The following is a 27,385-nucleotide window of genomic DNA, read 5'->3' on the forward strand; positions in this document are numbered from 1 at the left end:
GGCTCAGATGAAAATAGGACTTTGGCTTATAATGTAGGAAGAGCAATTGTGAGGAAGATTACTGTCAAACTGGAAGGGCGGGAAGTGATGTCATTGAATAATGCAGATGTATTTTTAGTTTATGCAGATAATTGGTTGACTGACAATGAAAAGAAAAACAGAGTGTTTCAAGGGATTCAGTCAGACAATGGGATAAAAGTTAGAATAGGAGCAGGAGATAAAGCTGACAACAAAAAAGATAACGCTGTCAATGTTGCTTTTGGAAACAAATTTTGTATTCCACTTGACTTTGAACTCATAAATTCACATCCTCCCTTCTATCAAGGAGCATTGCGTGACAGGCTGTCATACGACCTGACTTTCAATAGTTATGATCGTGTTATGCTTTCGCAAGACCCGGAAGCAAAGTATAAGGTGTCTGGAATTTCTTTAGAGTTTGATGTTGTAAACCATCCTGAACTGGCTAGACTTATAGAAAATCAGTACAGTTCTAAGCTGCCTATCTATTATGAAAGAGTGTTGAATCACAGTACACTTTCAAAAAGCCAGGCTGATCCAATCTGGAACATTAACTTGAATACACCAGCTAGGTCAATGAAGGGAATACTTATGTTGTTTGAGGAACCAAAAGATTCATATGAAAGGCAAATAGAAAAGTTTTACAATCCACTAATCAATAGAGTATATTGCACAATTGAAGGGCAGCCAAACCAAATATTTGCATCTGGCATGCTGCCATACCAACACTATGATGAAGCAAGAAAGTACTTTACTGGAGGAAGATTGAAAGACCCAACATCTGATCTTGTGGCTAAAGATCTACATTTACACGGTGTTGGCGTAGAAGATTTCTTAACAAATAAATATGCGTTATGGCTGGATCTCAGAACAACTGACGACAACAAACTGCATGGAAGTGGAAGGCGAATTGAAAACGGATCAGAAGGAATCACAATACAAATTGAAAAGGAAGTAGGGAGTAGTAGTAAATCAGTTAAGATCTACGTGTTTGTTGTGTCAGATGCGCAGTTAAACATCTCTGAAAGCAGATTACAGGATATTGTTTATTGAACGTGTTAAAATGAAGTATCTAGATTTTCTTCCAAAAGATCCACACTGTTCTTTGATTTGTGGGGCAACAGGTTGCGGCAAAACAAGATATGTTTTGGATTTATTACAGACTGTTTACATAAATCACTTTGAACACATAGTCATATTCTGTCCAACCATAAAGCATAACAGAACATACAAGGAGAGAAAATTCATATGGTCTGATCAAAATATATTTATTGTAAATCCTTCTGATCGTCTAAATGTTTGCTTGGAGCATTATTTCGATCTTTTTCAGAACACGCCAACACTGTTTATTATTGATGACTGTGCAGCAGAACGTGACATTGTTAGAAAGAAAAGTGCACTAGCAAAGCTTGCATTCAGTGGACGACATGCATTAATATCAGTTTGGATATTAACACAAAAATACAATGCAGTTCTGAAAGACTTTAGAGAGCAACTCAAAACAATAACATTGTTCTATTCAAAGGACCGTGACAGTTTTGAAGAGTGCCTTCGAGAAAATGATGTCATTGAAAACAAACAGGAGAGAGAAAGAATAAAGAATAATCTGAAATCTTCTAAGCACTCGAAACTGGTTTTAAAAACTGATCAACCAGTTCAGTATGTATGTTTGTAGAAATCCTTGCTAAGTTCTTGTCAAGTTCTTACTCAAGTTCTTGTCAAGTTCTTACTCAAGTTCTTGTCAAGTTCTTGTCAAGTTCTTACTAAGTTCTTGTCAAGTTCTTACACAAGTTCTTGTCAAGTTCTTACACAAGTTCTTACTCAAGTTCTTGTCAAGTTCTTGTCAAGTTCTTGTCAAGTTCTTACTCAAGTTCTTGTTAAGTTCCTACCTAAGTTCTTACTCAAGTTCCTACCTAAGTTCTTGTTAAGTTCCTACCTAAGTTCTTACTCAAGTTTAATTACTAGATTTTAATTTTATTCTGCATCAAAATAAAATGAACTGTGATGAATTGCTGATGCAGACTGCTACAGATATTGAAATCTGTGACAGTAGGACTATACCTGATAAAAAAGAAAGATTGTATTCACTTGCTGTTTGTGGAAAAACAAAACACTACCTTGGGCAGCAGTTAACTGTGGAAGAAGTACAACATCTTTCCTCAGAAGATATAGAAAAGTATCATGGACGGTATGAATCAGTGCTTGGTTCTAAGATGGTTAGAAGTATTGGACAGACTGTTATAGGTTTGTACACAAAGATTTTTGGACATTTTACACCTCTCGACTCGGAGGAAGACTTAACACATGATCTAACTCATGACCCTGTTGTTTCCAAGTCCCTCGAATCTCTTGCCTGTGGCCTGTATTATCGATTTGGTGCTTTATTAGTACCATTTGTTGCTGGATTAATTACTTTCAAACACATTAATTTTCAGAATAAAAAAGATGACGGATCAGTTGAAGCAGACAGTGGAGCAGACGAAAATACCAGAAGTGAACACAGTGACAAAGAAACCTGGTAGAGTAGAAGCAGGAAAAAAACTAGCCGAATGGAACAGACAAAAAAAGTTAAATCAAAAGGCAAAGCAGAACATTATGTCTGAAGTTGAGCAGACACCAAACATTCCTGAAGTGACTAAGGTCACACAAACTGATCAAGAATTAAAATCTTCATTTCTATCATACAGAAAAGTAGCTGTAGCAGCTGTTGTTGGAGGAGGTGGATACTTGCTTTACAAACTTTGGCAAGGCAAATATAAAGTGTCAGAAAGACCAAAATCAGAAACACCAAAATCAGAAACACCAAAACCAACAAACAAAGCAGTACAAACAATAAAAAAGCCCACAGTAGTACCTGCAGTGGATTCATTTCATATGGAATAATTTTGATATTTTAATTTTGATAACATAAAAATGAGTTCTGAAAAGACAATAGTTAATCTAGTTTATCACGCTGCAGTGATTGGAGGCTTGAGTGTAGGTTACACAATGCTGGGTAAAAGTCTCCTCAGAATGAAACCAGCCGACTTGGGAAAGTTAGACTTCGAAGACGGTGCTAAACTAATTGGTGTTGTGACAGCTTCCTTTGCAACAAAAGACTTTTTGGTGAAGCAAGGAATTATTCCAGAAAATATAAACATGTAAGACAATAAAATGGCTAGCTTGGTTATGATGGTGGGAGGTGCGATTGTAAATGCGCTTGCATTTTCTGGCAGCAACTATTTGTTTTCTAAACTGCAAAATGGTGAAGAGAGGGAAAGGCACAACAAAGCCATGGAACAACTGGCGAAAGCACAGGATGAATACGAGAAGAAACGAATTGCGCAGTTAGACTTTATGAATGATAAACTCAGGCAGCAAGGACATGCAAACAAAACCTTTGCCAATGTTGATGCAGCCATTCAAGAATACTATCTTGTAACTGGAAAGAAAATGAAGACAAGTGCTCCTCCAAAACTGGGTGACTTTTATCAGCCTTCAGAAGAGCAGAAGGTGGGCGAGATTGTTTTCATTGTTATTGGTATGGCTGTTGTTTACTTTATTGCGCGTGCTGTCAAATCTTAATATTCTGTCATTTAAAAAACCATGAGTGATGCTTTGTTATCTAAAATATATTATTCCCCAAAAGGATACTGGAAAGGAAGAACTGCTATTGACAAGCTCAGTGACGCAGCAGGTGTTTCTCAAGATATAGCAAAGAAATGGTTGTCAAAGCAGGCAGTTTGGCAGATCTATTTACCTGCACCAAGAAAAATTACACGACCACACTTTGTTAACATTAAACCGAATGACACTCATCAAATAGACCTGCTCTATTTACCGCATGACACAGTCAGAAGGAAGAAATATAAGTATGCACTGACTGTAGTTGATGTTGCAACAAGATACAAAGATGCTGAACCGTTGACAGAGAAAAGTGCTATAGCTACAGCTGTTGCCCTGCAAGAAATTTACAGACGTGGACCACTAAAGTATCCCAGAATGATTCAGTGCGATGATGGTAAGGAGTTTAAAGGAGCTGTCAACCAGCTTCTGTTAAAACATCATGTTACAGTGAAGAGAGGTATTCCAGGAAACCACAGGTCACAGGCTATTGTTGAGAGCTTTAACAAACAGTTGGCAGAAAAACTGTTTTCATATCAGTACCATCAGGAATTTTTGGACACAGAAAGTAAATTGCGTAACACTGAATGGGTCAAAAGATTACCATCAGTACTTAGAGCAATGAATCTGGAGGTATTTAAAGCTACAGGGTTAAGACCAGTTGATGCAATCAAACAGAAAACAATACCTGTTGCTCCAAAGTCAACAACACCAGTGGCATTACTACCTTTCAATCAGAAAGTCAGATATTTATATGCACCCGGTGAAGCTGAGGGTGACAGCAGGAAGCGTGCAACGGATCCAATCTGGAGTATTGACATTCATGAAATCAAGAGAGTAGTAGAGACAAATCCACCTATATATTACTTGAGAGAACCAGCACCGCAAAGAGCCTTTGTAAAAGAGGAATTACAATTAGTTCCACGTGGTACAAATGTTAAATGATTTTTTATTTCAGATTTTATAGTGTTAACAAAAATGGAAGCTCTGAGAAAGAATTCTAAGCAACTTCATTTTTTTAATTTATATTTTTATTTTGAGTTATAAAATCAAACTCACAGCGATGGAAGACTCTGTATTAGAATCTTTATCGACAGTATTTGACACCGTTGAATTACAAGTAACGGATCCTCAAAATGTGCAGTCCAGTGTGCAAGACGCCATTGAACAAATTCCAAACAATTTGTTGATTGAACCTCCAGTAAAAGCGCAGATAGTCAGTTTAATAAAATACAAAACAGTCAGTGATGAGGTGCTAGAAGTTCATGTTTCAACCAGACAACTAGCACTTAATTCTATGGCAGAATTGAATGGAAACTGGGCAGATGAAATGATGAAACGGTTTGAGCAAGCTGCAGAGGATGCAAAGATGAAAGGATCCGGATGGTCAGAAGGTGAAATTATAAAAATAGAATTGAAGCTAAGTAAATTTGCCCCCATCAGAGGTAGAAGTTACATACCTTTACCTCCTGCTCTTGTCAAAAAACGTGCTGTGCTGAACATAAAGAATGATGATGACAAATGTTTTATGTGGTGTGTTCTGGCAAGACTGTACAGTGTAAAGAAAAATGCAGAAAGAGTGTCTAACTATCATGCATACAGAAATAAACTAAACTTTACTGGTATTGAATTTCCTGTCAGCATTACAAGCATTGACAAATTTGAACAGCAAAACAAACCCATCACCGTAAATGTTTACACGTGGGATGAGGAAGATGAACTGAAACCAGTCAGAATATCAAAGAACTCACCAACGATTGGTGATTGTGATACTAACCATGTTGACATGTTACTAATGACTGATGGTGTAAAATATCATTACACTTTGATTCGTACAATGAGTAGACTGATGGCGAGCACAAGCAATCACAATAGTAAACAAGACTTTTGTAGGCGATGTCTCTTGCGTATTCCATCAATTCATGCAGCACTTATACACAAGCAACATTGTAAGAGCGTTGATGATGCGGTCGTGAAGTTAACAACACCACCGCCAGACAGCAAAGTGTATTTTAAGAATGTATGCAAACTACAGAAAAGTCCTTATGTTGTTTATGCTGACTTTGAATCTATCATTGTGCCATATGAAGGACCTTTACCAAAAGACCTACCTAAAACAGTAACTCTAAGTAATCATCAAGTCTGTTCATATGCATTTATTGTTGTTAGTTCAGATGGTAAACATTCTAAACCGCAATTGTACAGAGGACCTAATGCAGCAAAGAACTTCTTACAGCAAATGAACCAAGTGCGAAATGACTGCTCCAAACAACTGAATCTTTCAGACATTGTTATGAAACCTGAAGACCAAGAACAGTTTAACTCTACCACACAGTGTTGGATATGCGAACAAAGTCTAACACCAAACACAGACAATCCAATAGTAAGAGATCATGATCATGTAAGTGGGCAGTTCCGAGGAGCAGCACACAGCAAATGTAATCTACAATTAAAGTTTGATCCTAAGACTTGGAAGCTTCCAATCTTCTTCCATAACTTGCGCGGTTATGATTCACATCTGATCATGCAGGCAGTAACTGATGAATACAAAGCAAGATGCATTGCGCAGTCTTCAGAAAAGTACATGGCCTTTACTCTGAATAGTTTACACTTCTACGATTCTGCTCAACATCTGATGGGAACACTTGAGTCTTTATCTTCATCACTAACTGCTTTCCCAATCACATGTAAGTACTTTGACAGTGACTTAGTTAGAAAGGGAGTCTATCCATATGAATACATGGATTCGTGGGAGAGGTTTGATGAAGATGAGTTACCACCAAAGGATGCTTACTTCTCACGGCTGAAGGGTAAAGGTATAAGTGACGAAGACTATGAACACGCTAAGACTGCATGGAATAAATTAGGATGTAATACAATGGGTGATTATCATGATCAATATTTGTTGGCTGATGTTTGTTTACTTGCAGATATATTTGAGAATTACAGAAGAACATGTATGAAGCACTACAATCTAGATCCTTCACATTACATATCTGCACCAGGCATGAGCTGGGATGCATTTCTTAGATTTACAGGAGTAAAGATTGACTTGCTATCAGATCTACCTACACTTCAGATGATTGAAAATGGACTACGTGGAGGAATCAGTATGGCTTCACACAATTACTGCAAAGCCAACAACAAATACTTGGACGACTTTGATCCTATGAAACCTTCTAATTACATCATGTATCTAGATGCAAACAATTTGTATGGTTGGGCAATGTGTCAGACGCTTCCACTTCGGAACTTTAAGATCTATTCAGGACCATTTTCACAATGTGTTGTGCTGACAATATTAAAAGCAGGCCCAGACAGTCGAAAGGGATGGATACTAGAAGTTGACTTAGACTATCCACTATCACTTCATGATCTACATAATGATTATCCTTTAGCTGCTGAGAGGTTAAAAGTAAACCCAAGAGAACCTCCAAAGCTGGTGCCCAATCTGTTTCACAAAAAGAAGTATGTGTGTCACTACAGACTGTTACAGTTTTACATTAGACATGGATTAATTTTGAAGGCTGTTCATCGTATAATTTTATTTGATCAAGAACAGTTTATGAAACCTTACATCATGAAAAACACAGAACTGAGAACCAAAGCCGCTGATGCATCAGAGAAAGACTTTTTTAAACTGATGAACAACAGTTGCTTTGGTAAGACAATGGAAAACCCACACAAGAGAAAGGATGTTAGACTTGTTACAAGAGAAAATGAGGCCATCAAGCTGACATCCAAACCACAGTATCAAGACTTTAAATACTTTCATGAACAGCTGTATGGTATCTTAATGAAAAAACTTGTAGTCAAGCTTGACAAACCAGTATTCATAGGCTTTACTGTGCTAGAGTTGTCAAAACTGTTGATGCTTGAGTTTTTGTATGATTATTTGAAACCAAGATATCCCAAATCGAGAGTACTTTACACAGACACAGATTCATTCTTACTTGACATTCCAGCGGATGACATTTACAAAGATCTAGAAGCTGAAAGTCCTGCAGTAAAAGGAAAAGATTCTTTTTATGACACTTGCGACTACCCTAAAGAATCACCATTGCACTCAAATGTTAACAAGAAGGTTATTGGAAAGATGAAAGATGAAATGAATGGGAAGATAATTAAGGAGTATGTTGGATTGCGTGCAAAGATGTACAGTGTTGCAAGTGAGAAAGGGGTGGTTAAAAAAGCAAAGGGTGTAAGCAAACAGGTTGTAAAGTCGAGCATATCGCATGATAACTACAAGGAAGCACTGTTTCAGAAGCGAGTGTTTCACCATGACAACCCTAAGATCAGTTCCGCGCTTCATCAGATCAACACAACTATTGTAAACAAGAAATCTTTAGATGCTAATGACACAAAGCGCGTTTATTCATCACCAGAATATTCTTATGCAATTGGCCACTGGAGGACAAACGCGACTCCAAATAGTCTGAGTGTGTAATAAGAATTTTTGTCAATCGGGAAAACCCGCTATGACAGCTTTGTTTTGACTGCAGCGGGGAAAAGGACGTTGCTTGTGAAAGGGGAGTGTTTGTGAAAGGGGAGAAGGCTTTGTTGAGTTTCAAAGCAGCCACCAAGTACACTTGTCAAAGCTTGATTCAATAAACAAGTCATTTGCATAAAGTGCACTCGGTGGCCGCCTGAAAAGGCAGCCTAAATATTGAAGCGTAGTGAAGCGTAGTGAAGCGTAGTGAAGCGAAGCGTTGAAACAGAGTGACCCAAGCCGCCGGTTTACCAGCAAGACCTACCGTTCACGCGTGAACGGTACTATTTTTAGAATCCTAGAATTCTTGAGAATGTTGGAGCTGGCTTGTTTCTGGTACTTGAGGAGCTTGTTTCCAGATGGAAGCAAATTCTGGCACTTGCAGCATGCTCTTAATGTTATTTAGCTTGCTGTAAATAAAACGAAAGGGGAGACCAACAGCAAAAAATCCAGGATATCCATAAAGAACACCTGCAACGGCTCGTAATTTCCGTGCATGAACATCGGAATAGCCTGTTTTTGCTTTCAACCAGTCAGCCCAAGTTTCTGTTATTCTCCCTTCTTTCCTCTCCTTCTCCTGCCAGTTTTTACACAGAATTAAAAAGTTGCCAAACTGAATGTAAATCATCATAGTCTGTGCATCTTGTCTAGCTAAATTTCTCACTCCTTTGTTTAATCTTTCTACCATTTCGTCTTCATTTGATGGGTTTTCAAATAATTTCTCAGAAAAAGCTTCTCTGGAAATCGTTGTTTTTATATCAGCTTGATTAGAAATCAGATAATTGTGTAATGCCTGTGGAGTTGTGAGATCATTTCTGCTTTTCTTTACTCCTGTTTTTTCTTTGAACAACTGCTCAATCTTTCTTTTCGGCTTTTTAGGTAATTCTATCGGCCCTTCTTTTACAGCTTTATCTACAATTTGCACCATTTCTTCAAAATACTTCCGATTCTCTAACAAAGTGTTCTTCTCTTCTTCTGTCCAAAATTCTGATGGTGTTGGCGGTGGAAGAGGAATTTCCTGAGCTTGCTCAAAAGCCATACTTTCTGAATCTAACAGTTTTTGGTTAGCTGCTTGCGCTTCACTAATTTCCTGAGCTAATTCTTGTGAAGAAATACTGTCTTGAGACATGAGATTAATCAACAGAAACACAAATTCAAACACTTCTCTCACAGAAAACTGCCACCGCTTCCAACAAGTCTGAACAGCACAACCACCAAAGTAATATGACAAGATATCCCAGCCCCGTTGCTAGCCACAACAAAACATTAGGGTGGACGTGACGTAACTGTTGCTATCACATGATTTAATCTTGTCTTGCCATTGGAGGAATATAGAAGACTAGCTTGCGGCAGGCTGGCTGTTTGTTTTTACCAGATCAATACGGTAGTCTTGGGCTTGGCTACGACGGGCAGATTGGATTAATATTTCAATGGAAACTAAATTTAGCGTTGCACAGAGAGAAAGGGGGAATGTACGTTCTGGGTTACTGATTCCGACAGACCCGGCATTGGTTCAAAACAACCTTACTTTACTGTATTTTTTTTGTATGGATTTATGCAGTATTTTTCTGATTTTGTCGCATGTTTCATTTTAGTAAAAGTTTAGTCCAGAAGCCTATTTTGCGTTAATATTTAGGGTCTGTCGGAATCGGTGAGCCAGAACGTACATTCCCCCTTTCTCTCGGACACTTTCCATCTTTTCTCTCCAGGGGACTATATTTCAGTTTTCAGTCCAGCTAAAACAGTACAAATTACAAGTGTAAACTAGACTGCCCATTTTAAGAATTTAATGACAATACAAAAACCTGCCCTAACTAGCATCACCAGTTGCCTTGCTTTAAGTACAGGGTTTCAGGTTTTGTCTGCAACACTAGCGCTTCAATCATTCATGAGAAAAACTGCGCAGCAAAGAGACGAACAATAGCAACAAAATCCACAGCTGCAGCGATAGAGCGGAGAGCGTGCACAAGGGGATCAATGCCTGATACACCATAAGTGCTACGTCCCTCAGAGAGAGAGAGAGAGAGAGAGAGAGAGAGAGAGAGAGAGAGAGAGAGAGAGAGAGAGAGAGAGAGAGAGAGAGAGAGAGAGAGAGAAAGAGAGAGAGAGAGAGAGAGAGAGAGAGAGAGAGAGAGAGAGAGAGAGAGAGAGAGAGAGAGAGGGAGAGAGAGAGAGAGAGAGAGGGAGAGAGGAAGAGAGGAAGAGAGGAAGAGAAGAGAAGAGAAGAGAGCAGTCTGGAACTGAATACAACCTCCAATTTTTTTTTCTCGCAAAACACTAGGGATTGGCTGGTGTGAAAACGAAGATAAAAGAGGTAGAAGCTGCAAGAATTCTGATTGTCTGCTGACCTATTTTAGCTTTGTTGTTGTTTGGAACCGCCTTATTTGGATGTAGTTTAGATTTCACTGAGAAAATGCCAACCTTCCCCATGTGTGTGTGTGTCACAGTGTGTTTGTGTGTGTCACAGTGTGTGTGTATCTGCATGTGAACACTGCCCGGTGAAATATTAGAGGGATTCAGGAAATGCCAACCGTTCCCATGTGTGTGTGTGTCACAGTGTGTGTGTGTGTGTGTCACAGTGTGTGTGTCTGCATGTGAACACTGCCCGGTGAAATACTAGAGGGTAAAAAGAGACTTGCTGAAAACTTTCTTGAAATGTGATTGTCTGTAAAACTACTCGTAATAAGAAGAGTTCTTTGTTCTTTAATAATGTTAAGTTTGAGAAATTCCTACATTGAGCTTTGATTTATTATTCTATCTTCTCACAATCAGTGACAAAATTAACATCAGGCAAATGGGGATAGTGGAGGGGACTGGGGTTGAAAATAGTTTGCCTGGGTGGAGAAACTTGTGGGATTTTTTATTGCATGGGCGTCGGGTCATTAAAATCTTCAAGTTTCCCTGAAACTGCCACAACTATTGAAATACTATCTTCAACTAAGTCAAGTGTCTGGGTCAATCCACAAAGCAAACTCAGACTGGACTAAGCAAATTCCAACTTAAATGTTGGTGCGCTTGCACTTGAAACCACTGCATTATCTTTCTCCTCTCTGCAGCAGACAGCTAGCACATCACAAGCACACTGTGTACTCTGTCAGGAGGCAATAATGAAGTGCAAACAGCTAGGCGGAAGTGGCTATCAGTGCACACACAGCCCTCAATCTTTCTCTTTGTGTGTATACACTTCTTGCATGTGTGTACCTTAAAGGCTGCCATACTCGTAGCGTTCATTAATTAATTCATATTGTTTACATGTGCCAATAATGTTATAAAACTGTACCTAAGGGGATATAATAACGATTGGCTGTAGCTTTCGAACACAGAAAAAATGATTTCAGTATTGCAAAGTGGTGTTGATAGTGTCGAATGTAAACAGAACAGTCTCAAACGCCATCTTTGGTTTACGAAACGTCACGAAGTGACGTCGACGGTCTAAAAATAGCCCAAGTCCTGGAGAACTGTTGCTAAACAATGCAATAAAGAATTAATTATTTCTCGTAATTGGTAAGGACTTTAAACCTAAAACTTTGTAGGAAGCTTAATTTATACATCCCCGCAACGATGGGAAAAGCCCTGGAAGTAATTAAACTAATTAAATAGGACTATGTCACGTCAGCCTTTAACATCATGGCAATCAGGCTAATCAAATTCATTCACTGCAATGAATTTCAGTCATCTTCATCGATGAATTTTGTTGTGAATCTTTCTGTTTGTGTGTATGCACTTCTTGCGTGTGTGTATCTTAGCATCATAGCAATCAGGCTAACCTCATTCATTCATTGCAATGATACATTTCAGTCATCTTCATTGATGAATTTTGTTGTGTTTGTGCACTTTTGTGTGTGTGTCTTAGGATAATATCAACCAGGCTTACCTGATTTCAATAAAATGTTACAACTTCATCAATGACTTTTGGTGTGCACGTACACTTCTTATTCTTATGGGTGTGTACCTTAGGATAACCTGATTTCATTAAATGTTAATCAACTTCATCAATGACTTTTGGTGTGCATGTACACTTCTTATTCTTATGGGTGTGTACCTTAGGATAACCAGGATAACCCGAGTTCATTAAATGTTAATCAACTTCATGAATGACTTTTGGTGTGTGTCACTGTGTGTACATTTTTTGTGTTTGCATCTTAGGATAATAATTATAGTCCTGTACGGCTTACCTGATTGCAATGAATTTAGGTCAGGTTCATTAATGACCTTTGGTGTGTGTGTACAATTCTTGTTCGTGTGTTTCTTAGGATAATAGCAATCGGGTCACCCAGATTTGTGGTAGTTCAACTTAAAAGGTACAAAATGTACAGAAATTACGCACAGGGTTACCGGCGTGTGATCATATGACCTGTTCATCTCTTTTATATTATATTTTTATATGACTATTTTCAGCGTGTAACTCAAGAGTGTGTTTTACCAATAGTAATACTGAATTGTCTTGAATGTAGCCATGCATGTTGATATCCATAAAGCAGTAACCATCCAGAAATCAGATGGACATGACTCAAATAACAGAGACTAGCTTGCAAAGCAGAGAAATCCATACTGGTAGTAAGTGAAGTTTTGAAAGAGAACATCACATATGAGGCTCTAAAAATATCAATAGTGGCATAAACATAAACAGATCAAGTAAAGTATAATTAGAAGTAGTCTACGACAATTTCATGCAGTCAACGCGCTGTGATACAATCGGCCATTGTTTTTTCTCTCCCAGAAGCTGAGTAGCATAGGTATTAGGAATTCTGGTAATCGTTCACTGGAAGTACTTGATAATTTTGCAAAATTTTGATTTTCAATACACCACTCCAAACCTTGGGAATGAATTAAAATAGGTGGGGTAAAATCGGTCATACACGCAAAAATCCACTCGTGCAAAGACACGAGTGAACCAGGGAGTTTGAGCCCATGAACGAAAAAGAATTAAAATGAATAAAATACAAGATTTACTAGTTCACAAAAAAAAGAAAAAGTTTAAAAATAAAAAATAAAAGTTAAGATATTCTTGCCAGTAAAGAGACTCGAACCTGTGACTGCCGGCACACAGTTCCCCGGGTTATAAATTGACTTTATAACATCGAACATTACACATGAGTTCTCGAGAATGTGTCCACTCGTCAGTTTCTGATTTTCTCCCTACGTATTTGTGTACTGTACGTTCTGTCGATCTCACTGTTAGAGGTAAGTAATATAAGTTGATAACTTAGCCTATGCTCCCGTTCACTGCGTATCAGTTTGGAAAGCAATCTCAAGTCGCATTAATTTCAAGTGTGACTGACATTATGCTGCAGTCTGGCTCTGAAATGCATTGACCAATCGCTAAAAGGCGCTGACGCCATTGCATGAAAGGATTTCCCTACCCAGAATTCGAAACGGTTTTCGAGATTTTAAAGATTTAGTTCGGGCCTGCGACGCTCTATGGTCAGTTTATTATACAAAGGGAAGCAAGCAGTGAAAAACAGACATCAACATAGCCAATGAAGGGGGGTAGGAACTTGTAGATCATGTACCTGTGACATAAAGACATGTCTGGAAAAAGGCAGTGACTGTCTATTCACTACAGATGGATCTTGTTTACTGAGAAAACAAGAACAGAAAGTGAAGATTTAAATACCCAGACATACACCCCACACTCAACTGTTGGCTGTAAATACTGCGACACAAGCACAGGGCCAAAAATGTGACAAACTCACAAAGTCTTGTTTCCACCACAGAAACACACACGCACTCAGACAGAGACAAACGACAAAGTAAACACACACACACACACACAAAACGACACTAAATACTTACTCAGTATGAGATTTGTTAAGACGCAGGCAAAAATGTATATACAGTGCACAGAGAGTGACAGGATAAATAAGTAAAAGTATCTGTAGTTTCGCTTCCCGACACAGTTTCCAACCCACGGACAGTGATGGTCGAATCGGTCTGCAAACACAAAAAGACACAGATATCAATCATAACTACAACATGGAGTTAACATTGGGACAACAGACTGTCTATATTTCAGTCACACGCAAACAGGACACAACTAAGAATAAAGTTGGTTAAATTTGGAACTGCTAAATCTGTACTCTTCATTGTTTCCAAGAAGATATCTAAATAATCATGATGATTCCATAAGACAAAAAAAAAAAAACCAAAAAAAAAAGTACCGTAGCTATTTCCAATGAGTACATCCCAAAAATGAAGATCGGTTTCATCTTTTATGGGTGGGTGGGTCCAAAAAAGGTTTTCGGGTCAGAAAGAAAAAATATTGTCGGTCGAAAATCGAAAACATTGAATTTTTGTGTGGCCTAAGGGTGTCCCGTACACGACTGTACCAAAAGACACTTGGTTCAACGCATATACATACAGCCAGAATTTTTATACTCAGTGTCCTGTTTAAGCCAAACAGCTCAGAATGATTTATTGAAGAAAATATTGTGTTGATCTGTGTGGCCTAAAAGTGTAAGAAAAATAGAACTGCAACTGCAAGATAGAAAGAATTTAGCCTATCCCCCAAAAAAAGCAGAACACTTTCCAGTAACTTAAAAAAAATATTTGTACAATCAAAATAAAACATTCTCGGAATATGTTCCAATAACACCATTGATAGTTTTGTATCAATCAAGCTAATACTAATAGACAAGCTCTGGAAATAACTCTGTAGGGTTTGTATGGGCTGTCAAAGAGTGAACACTCTTGCTTTTAGTGAGGCAAACTTTCCACACCTGCTCCTTGTCCACGTGTTGCAGGTGCACCCCTCGCTAAAAAAAAAATCAAAAAAAATCCCTGCGCTTAGAACTGTACCCACGCAATACGCGCGATATAAGCCTCATATTGATTGATTGATAGTGACTGGCCTATAATGTCATTTGGGAAAGTTTGCCTCAATAAAAGCATGAGTATTCACTCTTTCACAACACATTGTCTGATTGACATGATATTCAGATGTAACATGTTGTACAATGAACTCATAAAGTGATTTTTTTTCGGCACAATTCCTTGCACTCTAGAATTGCATGCCTCTGATTTAGAGAGAAAAGTTGAAAGAATTAGATGTTGGAAAAACCGGTTGATTACTACTTGTACTACTATTACGGTACACTTTTGGGGATCATACGCAGTATTCTCGTTAAGACTCTTGTGATGAAATGACTTTAAGTTTTACAGACATACATCAATAATCATTTTGCCTCTCACACCCGCAGTGGAACTTAAGGCAGTAAGCATAGCAACATGTAGTTGTGAAGCACTTCCTTAATGGTAGTTTAAAGTTACCTAATAAAATATGCTGTTGTGCCAGTTGAAAAAAAATCTGAAACAAATAGACAGTGAATGTTAAAAAAAATTGTAAAAAACCCACCATCAACAGGAGAGGTTATCGTTTAAAATGAAAAGTATACTCATGGACAAAACCAAGCTCTGTCTTGTCCATGGTTAAATGTTCCAAAAACTATTTTTTCTTGTTTTTTTTATTTGTGCCTGAAAGTGTGATCTTTCTTTCTTTATTTGGTGTTTAACGTCGTTTTCAACCACGAAGGTTATATCGCGACGAGGGAAAGGGGGGAGATGGGATAGGGGAAAGGGGGGAGATGGGATAGGGGAAAGGGGGGAGATGGGATAGAGCCACTTGTTAAGTGTTTCTTGTTCACAAAAGCACTAATCAAAAAATTGCTCCAGGGGCTTGCAATGTAGTACAATATATGACCTTACTGGGAGAATGCAAGTTTCCAGTACAAAGGACTAAACATTTCTTACATACTGCTTGACTAAAATCTTTACAAACATTGACTATATTCTATACAAGAACCACTTAACAAGGGTAAAAGGAGAAACAGAATCCGTTAGTCGCCTCATACGACATGCGGGGTGCAGAGAAATAAGGATGTGGAAAAGAAGACTTTTGGTAAGTGAAATAAAGGTGATGGATCCAGTCAGGTAGAAATAAGACAACAAGAAAAGAATTGGAAAACTGCAGGGAATAGTAGGGAGAGTTTTCTTGGAAGGAAATATAGGTGAAAGGACTGGTAAGGCAGAAAGAAGACAAAAGAAGAGAAGAAACAGAACCGTTAGTCGCCTCTTACGACATGCTGGTTAGCATCGGGTAAATTCTTTCTAGTCCCAACCAATATGGGACTCCCCCTAACCCGCGGGGGGTTGGAAAGTGTCATAATCATGTCAGCTGACGTTCTCAGGCCAAATAAGGCCTCTGTTTCGTCACAAGCAACAGACCTGTGCCATAAAAATAGAACTGAAATCTGTTTCAGAAATACACGTACAAAGCAAAGCGACAAGGCAAAATGATCTCCTCATACCACTTTTATCAATGCTGCTCATATAGTTAGAAACAGGGACCACTAAGTGACTAACACCCTACTACCATGGAGATCAGTATGTAACTATGGAGACAGTCTCACTTACCAACACAATTGTCACAAAGACTGCAATGTGATGCTCTTGGTGGTCGGAAAAGCTTACAGGTGAAGCAATATTTGAGTTTGACCACTTGGCCTTTTATCACCACCTCTTTTGTTCGTGGTGGAGGGCGGTAAGTTCCTGGTGAGCCAGCATTAGGAACCTCTGAAAACAGAAAAACAATGTTTAGCAACTTCTTAACGTAAGTAATTGAACACGAAAAATAATAATTACTACTTAGATAATAGTTATTCTATTTACTGCATTGATCAAAAGCTTCTAGCCAGCTCGCATCAAGAGCAGTTATACTTCCATCCTAGTCAGCTGGCACTGCATGAGAACTGATCCTACAACCCAAAGTTGCATGTAACTTAAGCAAATGGGTGCATCAGAATTCCCCCGAAATCGGCGTATGCTGCCTGTATGGCGGGGTAAAAACGGTCATACACGTAAAAACCCACTACTGCAAAACCATGAGTGAATGTGGGAGTTTCAGCCCATGAACGAAGAAGAAGAAGAAGAAGAAGGTGCATCAGAATAATTCTATTCTCACTATTTAAATTTATCAAAGTGACATTTCTAGGTTGGAGGGCAGCAAGGGATGGAAGACAAAGACGACGAAAGTTTATGCCAACAACAACACTATTGCCACAATAAAGCACCATATATTGGATGACAAATTAAGGCACTGCTATAGTATAAGTATTAAAAATTATAGGGAAGGGCACACCCATTGGTTGTGGCACTAAATAGATTTTGTCCGATACACAAAAGGGGCTGAAATATTCATGGGTGAAACTGATCAGCATAGACCTTTTCGGTATCTGAGCAGCTCTCGCGAGACACGCTCTTTGTTATGCTTTGAACATCGCGAGAACTTCGAACCTTGGCTTGTGCAGCTCGCACGAGATTGCTGTACCGCATGCTTTGCTATGCTCTGAAGTTTGCGAGAGATTACGAGAGCTTGGAATACCGATAGGGTCTATTGAAAATAAGGAAAATGAGGCCGGGGTCCAGGGGCCGCCCAGGCCCTGGTGGGGTGCAGGGGCAACGCCCTGCTAGGGGGCCCAGGGAGGCGAAGCCCCCCCGGAAGAAAACGAAAAATCAGGCTTTTTAAGGGTAAAAGTAGGCCTCTCCTGGTATCTCAAACACACACATTTGCACAGTAAACAATGGTAACAAATGTCAAGCTGTAGTCCGATAATTCGCGCGCTCAGTGAAACAAAGACTCAGCGATGTCCGGTCACTGTGTTAGAGAAAATACGGATCGGATCGCCGGCAAAAAAAAAAAGAAAAAAAAGTTTTTTTTTAAAGATTTTTAAAATAAGGAATTCCTTATTTGACCAATTTCATTTGGCGGATTTCCGCCCTAAGGCGGAAAAGTTTCACCCATGAATATTTCGAACAGTATAACTATCACTGTAACAGTATAAGGCGTACTACATTAGTGATGTCCCATTTCGGCTGACGTTAAAGAGTGGGTGATAAGGAGCAGCAGAGGTAAATGATGCAAGTAAAATCATATAGTCACACATTCAATAAAGCCAACCATAACTGTGTCAGTATCTTTACTACAAGATGTACTGGAAGTATCGCCTTATACTTTGGTCCCAAACTTACAGTACTGCTATCACAATCAACACGCACACACACACACTGCAATACATTTCTCTGCAAATACTGACCCATCTGTCTTTCCAATTCAGCAGCTTCGTCAAGTGATGCTCTTGGGATAACACCAGGGTCACTAAAGCTGGTTCTGAACAACGTGGCCATGACGAATATGAAGAGTGCGCCACCAATGGCAGGGATTGCAGGGGTAACATGTTGTGCAAGGTAAACACAGCTGTAATGGATAAAACAACATACAAAATTAAGAAGAAGTGCAATGCCAAGGCACTGCATACCCCAAGCGAAGGACAAATCGCCTCTCTCTCTCTCCCGTCTCTCTTTCTCTCTCTCACACATGAATGCGCAAACACACACATACGGCTGTTCTCCTCTCTCTCTCCTTCTCTCTCACACACATGCAAACAGGTTGTCACAGGTTTACACGCACACATGCACACTCACACACTAACATAGCCTTCATATACACAATCGGCTGGTCTCTGCACTTTGTCTCTCTCGTACACACACACGCAAACAGGTTGACACAGGTTGTCACGGACACATACACACTCACACTCTTACATGTATATATATTCCTCTCTCTCTCACACACACACACGCAAACACTTGGCTGTTCTCTCACTAATTCCTCTCACACACACACACACACACACATAAGCGCGTGCACATGCACACACAGTGACACATTTGCACTCAAATATGTATATGACGCTGTGCCAAAACGTGCTTTGACGGTCACCCCCTGAGTTTGATTACATTTTTTTTTATCTGTTCGCATCTTTCATGGCAAACCAATGTTTTTTAATGACAAACATAACCCATAGAGATAATAATCATAACCGTGCTAGATATGGTCATTTCTGTTTGACAATAAAAAAAGAAAGAAACGAGATGCGTGGGTTGAAACGAGTGAGTGTGAATGGGACACTTCAAGGGAACTCAGGATTTTGCTTGTTTGCTTGTTTACCATCGACTTACCTATAACTTACTGTGTGTGTTTGTAGATGAAGTATAAGTCTTCAAATCTGTCCCACAATAAATAAAAATTTCAAACTATTTCTTAAAAAAAAAAGGATTGAAAAGGAACGGTTTCGGACGTTACACATAATGTCAAATGTGCCTTGTGAACGAAAAGTTCGTCTGCTACTCCACTGTGAGCCGTCGTCAACATTCACGTTAATGGCGACTACAAATTGCACTCTTTGAACGTAATTTACCACACAAAAAGCATTAGACCGTGTGCTAGTCAGTCTTTCAGCTCTGAAAAGGTCAGTACTTTTTTTTGTCAAACGGTAACGTACGAAAATATCCAGATTCCAAAAAAGGTATTCTACATTTTCGCGGTAGAAAGATTATTTCGGGAAGCCATCTTTACCCAGAATGCACTCTGTGTTTGATTTCCCAAGATGGCGGCAAAGAAGAGAGAAGGTGAGTGTTTATAATTTTTTGTCAGGCACATCGTACTGGTAACGTCCGACATAATATAACGACTGAATTGCAAGTTTTTAGTGTTTTTAAAGCTTTTTAATGCACACTACAACGGCAAAAACGGACTGAAGCGGCAACACCATGTGTTTGCGTCCACACGTGTCTATGTACCGGGCATGAGTGACCTCGGCTTTCAGTCGTTACGTGGACACAGCACAAACTGTGTCCATTCAGTTCTACATCTACCAAGTGTAACATCTGACATGCTCAACAGCCTGCAGACTATATTTACAAACTGTTTGTCACTTTGTTTCTGGTTTTAGATGTGGTACACAATGTATTAAATAAGATTATTTTTGTTCTGACAAGATTTCTGTGTTTGTTGCATTTTTAATGAAATGTGTGTGTACTGCTTGCTGTCGGACGTTACACAGGACACAGTGAGCAGATGAATTTATGGGACAATAAAATTGAATTTTGGTTTGGATTTGATGTGAATGTCAATTTCAGCATCTAAGTCAATGATAAAGATTAGATTCAGAAATATCTGGCAAGTAATTATCATACTGTGGCTAGTTGTACTGTGTCCAGTGTAACATCCAACATCAGTCGGGTGCCCGTCTTTATTGATCAATATCTAAAAAACGCTGCTTTCATTTATCTTTTTAAAACTTGAAACACATTCAGGAAACCTCAGTCTTTAATGCTGCAACATCCAACAACAAATATAAACAGTTTTATTTTTGCCTCAAGTGTCCCATTGTAAGGAGGCAGGTTCTGGCACAGCATCATATATATATACCAACACACACACGCCAAACTTTGTTATGTTCTAACTGGCCCTGGGGTCTTGTCGAAGCATTAATGATTGAACAGCTTTAAAAAAAACTAAAAAATTTGGCTGGGGGGGGGGGGGGGGGGGAAGTGGCTTAAGCTCCTTCGGACTCGAGCCCCTATACACACACACACACCCTTGACGTCGCCTAACTGCGCGAGCATTAGTCCGTAATCTCGGAAATTCCACCCCAACATATCGGCCCTGGATCAAAAATCGAAAGAATTGGTCGGCACCCACCATATTTTTAGTTAATATGTTCCCAATTTTTGATGAACTTTCATCCCCAACTGTAGCCTGAGTTAGTGCACAAAGAATCATCTTTATCATGTATTATCGGCATGAACATTTCTCAAGTCGATTACAGTATAGCGTTCGTGGGATACCTCCAGCTTTGCTGGTATTAATAGAAAAGCGATTAACCTATTTCCTCCTGTGGCATGGGAATTAACTCTTTCAATTTCATACTTGAAAAATTGTAGCAAAGTGACGGTGAGTCTTCTGAAATTATAAATGCTCAAACATTGCAGAAGACAAGACTGGGAGTCATCAGTCAACGTACTAAAACTTGTACAAAAGAAAATAGAACAAAAACTCCTTTATCAATCTTACGAAGTGGCTCGGGAACCAAGAAGTCAGTTACAAGCTAAAAATAGTAAAATATGGCACTCAGGAGTAGCTATCAAAATAGAGTGCCTTGCTTGGAGGCCTGTGAAGACAGTAACCTCCAGTGTGTATTGGATTATAGTGCTGCAGACCAAGGTCCAGGTTGTTCGAGATCTACTTCTTAATTTATGTTTGACTCAAAATTAAAGTATTAAACCTCCTTTACGTTATCTTTTTTCTTCTTTCCAAAGCTTTTGAATGGTTCATCAAAGATCGATGATGGCCACAACAATTTACAAAGGACCGTGAGTAATTCCATCCCGAGACAGTCACTGAATATAAAAAACGCTCGCGCTGGACCCGAGTACTCTTCAGACTGGCTCGCTCCCCCAGTATGAAAGTTTTTGTCTTGTGCACGTGGATTTAAAATTAAAATTTTTTTTTTTAATTTATTTATTTTACACAATAAAAAAAATTATTAGAGTAAAATAAAACATTAAAACGTTCATAATAAACAATAGTAAACAAGAATTAAAAAAAACAACAAAAAAAACCAGACCGCCCATGCCGAGAATTGAACCCGGATCACTTTGGCCATAGGCGGACGTGCTACGTACCACCAAGCCACCAACTCTGACAATTCTGTCAGTGAAATTAAGGCTATTAATTTAAGGGCGCTGGCTGGCTGTTCTATCAGTTCTATTGGCTGGCTGTTGCTCCGCGAATTCCTCCCACCGCCAAGTCGTTTTCTTTTGGTTTATTTCGCATTTAGGTCCCAGGTAACATTATGAAGTTTTAATACGATCAATCAGACCTATTATCAAGTTAGTGTATCAACTTTTGAACGAACTGCGCCCAGTAGTTTCCCAGCAATAAGCTGTTAAGTCGAGACAGACACACACACAGACACACACAATTAAAGTCTGCTGAGCCCAAGTACTAGCGTACTCGGGGAAAATGCATCTGCTGACTAATAATGCAGCGTGGGATCACTGATGGTCAAGATACAGTGTTTATCACATGGGAACTAACAACTTTTTTTCAGAAATAACAATACAAAAATGGGATTTGGTGCCGACACCTACATCTTGTGTATATATATGTTACAGTTACTGAGTTAATCTGTGAAACCAGGGAATACGTGTATTAACTAAACTATTTTAGGTAATACATGAATTAACTGGTTTTTTCCGTCAGTTAATTCATGTATTACCTAGTTAATACACGTATTCCCTGGTTTCACAGATTAACTGTAACATATACATGTCAGTGGCCACATGATACCTTAGTCTGAAATTGATCTTCATTTTTTTTTGTAAAACTAAAAGTAAAAGAAAAAAGACTTTTTTTGCATTGAACTCAAACCAGACATTTTACGTCTCTGATCAAACATATCTTATTGTGAATCATCCATTATCGTCGGAACTGGAGCCTACATAACTGTCTCACAAATTATCGTGATCTGCAGTCTCTGTAAGTGCATACATGTAAGTTACCGATTTGTCGGTCTCGAGTCTCTGGTCTCAGTAACTGACTGGTCAATTCATGAGCCACGGCCTAAAAACTAAATGAAATTAAGTAGGCAAGGTTGTTTTCTTCTACGATTTGTTTAATTATTAGTTACAACACTCGTTTGACTTTGACTTTTTAGTTTCCCACGAGCCACATTATAAACCTGCTAGTGTTAACATCGTAACAGATACATGTAATATCTTACACTGTTTAAATAAGAAGACTGAGGTTAAAAAAAGCGGTAACAACACACATTTCCACACGAAATCAGGCGAAACTGGGAGAGCGAAAGTATTCGATCAGTGGATGGTAAAGTAATGATATATTCAGAGATAAATGTGGCCTAATTTTGAGACTGACAGTGACATGGTCAGCAGCACGTTAAACAACACAATGAACACAGTTACATCTCAATTGGAAAAATCTAATAGATTTTATGGCTGCTGATGCGAAATGGAAACGAGTGAATGGCCGGCTGCCTGAGTAATGCAACTGTATTGATCGCAGATGTGTCACACAGAGAGACTTACTCGAAGCCAAAAAACAGGCCACTGGTTACGATGATGAGGGTGCACGTCAGGTAGAAAATGCCCGTCTGTCGAGCCATCATGATCCTCCCATTGCAGTGGAATTTGTTTTTGCCTGGAAAAACCTCCCACCTTCGTACTTTCTTTGCCATTTTGTCGCTAGGTACCTCCTCTGGCTCAGGGAGCTTGCTCGGCGACTGTGTAGAAACTGCAGAATAAGAATACGGTGTCTCATTCATTGGCGACAACACACTCAGTCTCACAGTTCACACTAGTCTTTTGGTCAAACTGAAACATCCCAGCCTCCGTTGTCTTCCTTAGGTATCTACCACTCAATTGTCAATACAAAAAAGTCATTTTCGATTACGAAACAATCACATTTTGATCGGCAATCGGGATTGTCTCCAGGACTTTGTTGATCATAATGACACCTTCGCGCGTGCGCACTGGCACACATTTCAATGAGGATTGTAAGTTTCGTATTTTCTTGTAGAAAAGGACGAAATAGACGAAAACTGAGTTGATACTCTGGAAAAGTGTTTGAATTACGAAAGACGATCATTCTTTTTACTTGTATTGAAAACGAAATATAAATCCAACGAGTGTTTTAACAGTTGACTCCGCTTAGTGCGAGGTCAACATAGGTCAACAAAGCAGCATGGAGGCAGGAGAAGCCTCTACACGGATCGAGGAAGATGCTGCAAACGACGCATCTGCAGCGACACCGCGAGCAAGAAAGATACGCATTAGAGGTAAGCCATTGGATCAGACTGTGACACATGTGAAGGTTCTATTGACCCTTTTGATTTTCGTCGGGTCAACTTTCATTTTCCACGTTCCCTCACCACTGGGAAACTGCCGTCGGACTGGCTCTCCGCTAATATCTCCTCGGTATTTAAGAAAGGGGATCGAAACAAAGCAGAGAACTACAGGCCAGTCTCCCTTACCTCAGTCTGTTGCAAAATACTGGAGCACATTATCTGCCGCCACCTCCTGACCCACATGGAAAAGCACAGCATCCTCACCAACAACAACCATGGCTTCCGAAGCGGATACTCCTGTGAAACCCAGCTCCTAACTACCATGCACGACATCATGAAGTCCCATGACGCTGGTAGACAAGTTGATGTGGCAATCCTGGATTTTAGTAAGGCCTTTGATACCGTGCCCCATGGGAGGCTACTGAGCAAACTCCACCACTATGGAGTTAGGGGTCCGGTCCACCAGTGGATAACTTGCTTCCTCACCCAACGCAGTATGAGGGTGGTCCTGGAGGGTACGGAGTCCGAGGAAGTGACAGTCATGTCAGGGGTCCCACAGGGCACAGTGCTCGGCCCTTTGCTGTTCCTGTGCCACATCAATGACCTACCACAGTCTGTGAAATCAACGGTACGACTTTTCGCAGACGACTGCCTACTATACAGAGAGATACGCACCTTCCAGGACCACCTTACTCTCCAAGAGGACCTCAGACAACTGGAGCAGTGGGCACATAAATGGGGGATGAAATTCAACGCAAAGAAGTGCTACATCCTTAGTTCAAAGCCCACTTCCAACTTCTTCTACAACCTTGATGGAACAATCCTCAAGCAAGTTGACAAGAGCCCCTATCTCGGTGTCCAAATCTCATCCGACCTAAAGTGGTCACCACATGTGACGACCACCAGCAACAGAGCATCATCAACTCTTGGATTCCTCCGCCGAAATCTACGGAACTGCCCACAGACCTGCAGACGCACAGCATACATTGCCCTGGTACGATCAACCCTAGAGTATGCTGCAGTTGTATGGGATCCCCACCTGAAGCAAGACATCGAACGACTGGAGCGCGTACAACACAGAGCAGCCAGGTTCATCACCAAGGACTATAAGTCTAGAGAGCCTGGCTCTGTCACCAAGATGCTAAAGGACCTCGAGCTCACAACACTCCAAGAACGACGGCGCCAACATAGACTCACAACACTGTTCAAAATATCCACAGGGCAGATACCAGCACTCCCCCCCGAAAACTTCATCACCCCTGCAAAACAGACCCGCAGGAGGGTGAAGCCAACACAGTTTAGCGACTACAGTTCCAACAATGTGATCGAGAGGCAGGCCATCAACAACTCTAAAGGCCTAATCATACCACACTGCCGAACTGAACTGTTCAGACACTCATTTTTTGTAAAGACAGCTCAGGAGTGGAACCATCTAAGCGAGGAGGTGATAGGCTGCACATCAGCAAAAGCCTTTTCTACTGCCGTAGGAAACCTCCCTCCTCCCTCCTCCTCTTTTTAGGCCGCTGCGCCCACCAGTCCCGTCGCATATATAGCCAACTTGGCTCCTGCGACGTACTATACCAGAACCAGAACCAGAACCAGGTTGCATCAATGATTACAATCATTTCTTACAGTGTTTGACTGGTGTTGGTGACGAAATAAGCATGCTTGATAATCAATACTGAAAGCAGTTGGGATACTCTCTCTCTGTGTCTCTGTCTCTCTTTTACACACACACGTACACACACACACGTACACACACACGTACACACCTAGTTTTTGTCACCTCAGCTATACTTTCTGTTTGTGAGTCTCTCTCTTTAATCTCACTCTCTCTTTCTTATCGATTCTTATCATTACTTTCCCTCTCGCACAATTGCCTCAAGGTACACCGGTACACACAGAAAGACACACAAACACATGCGCACGCACGCATACAAGCACAAACAAATCCACGACCAAATAAACAAACAGAAGAATGGATGTTTACATTAACATATATCCTCAACGAAATCCTTGTTGAGATACATTACATTTGCCTGCGGTGGAAAGAAACAAACATATGCATTCGGTCTCCCTCAATGCATGTACTCACACTCTGCAGCAAACTAAGTTATTATAATAGTAGGGCGCTGGTCTTATACAACGCTTATATTTCTCGAGATAGGTCTGACAAGAAGATAAACAGTACGAAAGATACCCCACAAAAACAATTTCATTTCATTTCATTTTCATTACTTTATTGTCCCATCGCTGGGAAATTTGGGTCGCTTCCTCCCAGTGGAAAGCTAGCAACAACGGAGTCGCGCTACCCAGGTGTCTGCGTGTTTAGGTGTATTCAGCCACCTGCACTGATGGCAGAACGACCAAGGTCTTTTATGTGCCATTGTGGTGACACGGGGGTGGGACATGGCTTCCGTCTCTGGGTCTGCACATAAAGTTGACCCGTGTCCGTCCTGGCCCAAATTCGAACCTGCAACCTCCCAATCACAAGTCCAGTGCTCTACCAACTGAGCTACCGGGTGCGTTCAGCAGCAATGTGGGAGTTATTCCTCTGGGGAGTGGGCAGCAAAATAGATCTAGGTATTTTGGTGGAGGCATTTGGAAAGCAGAATATGTTGACCTCCCTTGTTTCATTTTCTAAATAACAAAGTGACCGTGATGAGATCGAAATCTAAATAACAAAGTGACTGTGATGAGATCGAAATCTAAATAACAAAGTGACCGTGATGAGATCAAAATCTAAATAACAAAGTGACTGTGATGAGATCGAAATTGAATATCTATCCTTACAGGTCTATCCAAGTGTCTCTTGGCGTGATGCCTGTGTATATTTTCTTTAACCCATTTATCAGCACACTCTTTCACTTGATGGCAGAGATTGAATTGGCATGCGAAATATTATTTTCTTCAACCCACGAGCTTGAATATGACGTCAATTCAGCTTTTGTCATCTCAGATCTTTTTGTATTCCAATCAGTGTGATTTTCCAGTAGCTGTGTTCTGCGTTTTGACTGACTTGACGTGTTGATAAAAGCATCAAAATTTAATTGCTGCAAAGCAGCTGAATACGAAAAGCAAAGAAAGCTTGCAGAAGCTTGTTTTAGCCTTGCAAGACCTTGTGAACAACGAATTCTCCCTTTGAGGAATATGAAGATGTCTGCTTGTCTGCTTTGAAGGTAGGGAGCTCAGATTTGACAGATTACACGTCCAAATACCAGTCACAATGGACAAGCTTGTTGTGCATGTGTGATCATAAATGTTGCAAGCACTCAAATTTGTAGGGGAGACCTTTTTTGAACTTATATGTTTGTTTTTTTAACCTAGGTTCCCTGTAAGTGTAACAAAACCTTCCTTGCACATACTGTGGAGACAACATTATTTCAGATGAAAGGATTCTGGTTCCCTGAAATAGACATACAGTCCAATAAGCCAGTTGTTGTGCCTTATTGGAGCCAGGGTTACACTGAGACTCACCTACATGTTAGCTTACATTTTGTGAAACTCTGATGTTTTGCACTGGAGTGCCATGTGATGTTATCTCTTAATGCAAATTAAGTTACATTTG

General features: G+C 39.9%; 2 protein-coding genes across 5 annotated transcripts in view; one reads left to right on the forward strand and one right to left on the reverse strand.

Annotated features, from left to right (window-relative positions):
- LOC138962638 (palmitoyltransferase ZDHHC18-B-like) overlaps positions 1 to 27,385 on the reverse strand; it is a 79,623-nt gene that overhangs the window by 49,491 nt on the left and 2,747 nt on the right. For all 4 annotated transcript variants that reach the window (XM_070334539.1, XM_070334538.1, XM_070334537.1 and 1 more), the window contains exons 2-5: positions 23,060 to 23,264; positions 18,202 to 18,362; positions 16,523 to 16,681; positions 13,907 to 14,044 (exon numbers count right to left, since the gene is read on the reverse strand). In XM_070334539.1, coding sequence (XP_070190640.1) covers positions 13,907 to 14,044; positions 16,523 to 16,681; positions 18,202 to 18,362; positions 23,060 to 23,264 — 663 coding nt within the window. The remainder of the gene's footprint in view (positions 1 to 13,906; positions 14,045 to 16,522; positions 16,682 to 18,201; positions 18,363 to 23,059; positions 23,265 to 27,385) is intronic.
- The window catches only part of LOC138962642 (transmembrane protein 242-like), a 33,797-nt gene continuing 30,101 nt past the window's right edge, over positions 23,690 to 27,385 (forward strand). Inside the window, exon 1 of the mRNA XM_070334544.1 lies at positions 23,690 to 23,808. Coding sequence (XP_070190645.1) covers positions 23,715 to 23,808 — 94 coding nt within the window. The 5' untranslated portion in view covers positions 23,690 to 23,714. The remainder of the gene's footprint in view (positions 23,809 to 27,385) is intronic.

This window comes from Littorina saxatilis, linkage group LG3, assembly GCF_037325665.1.
Source record: "Littorina saxatilis isolate snail1 linkage group LG3, US_GU_Lsax_2.0, whole genome shotgun sequence".
Taxonomy (NCBI): Eukaryota; Metazoa; Mollusca; class Gastropoda; order Littorinimorpha; family Littorinidae; genus Littorina; species Littorina saxatilis.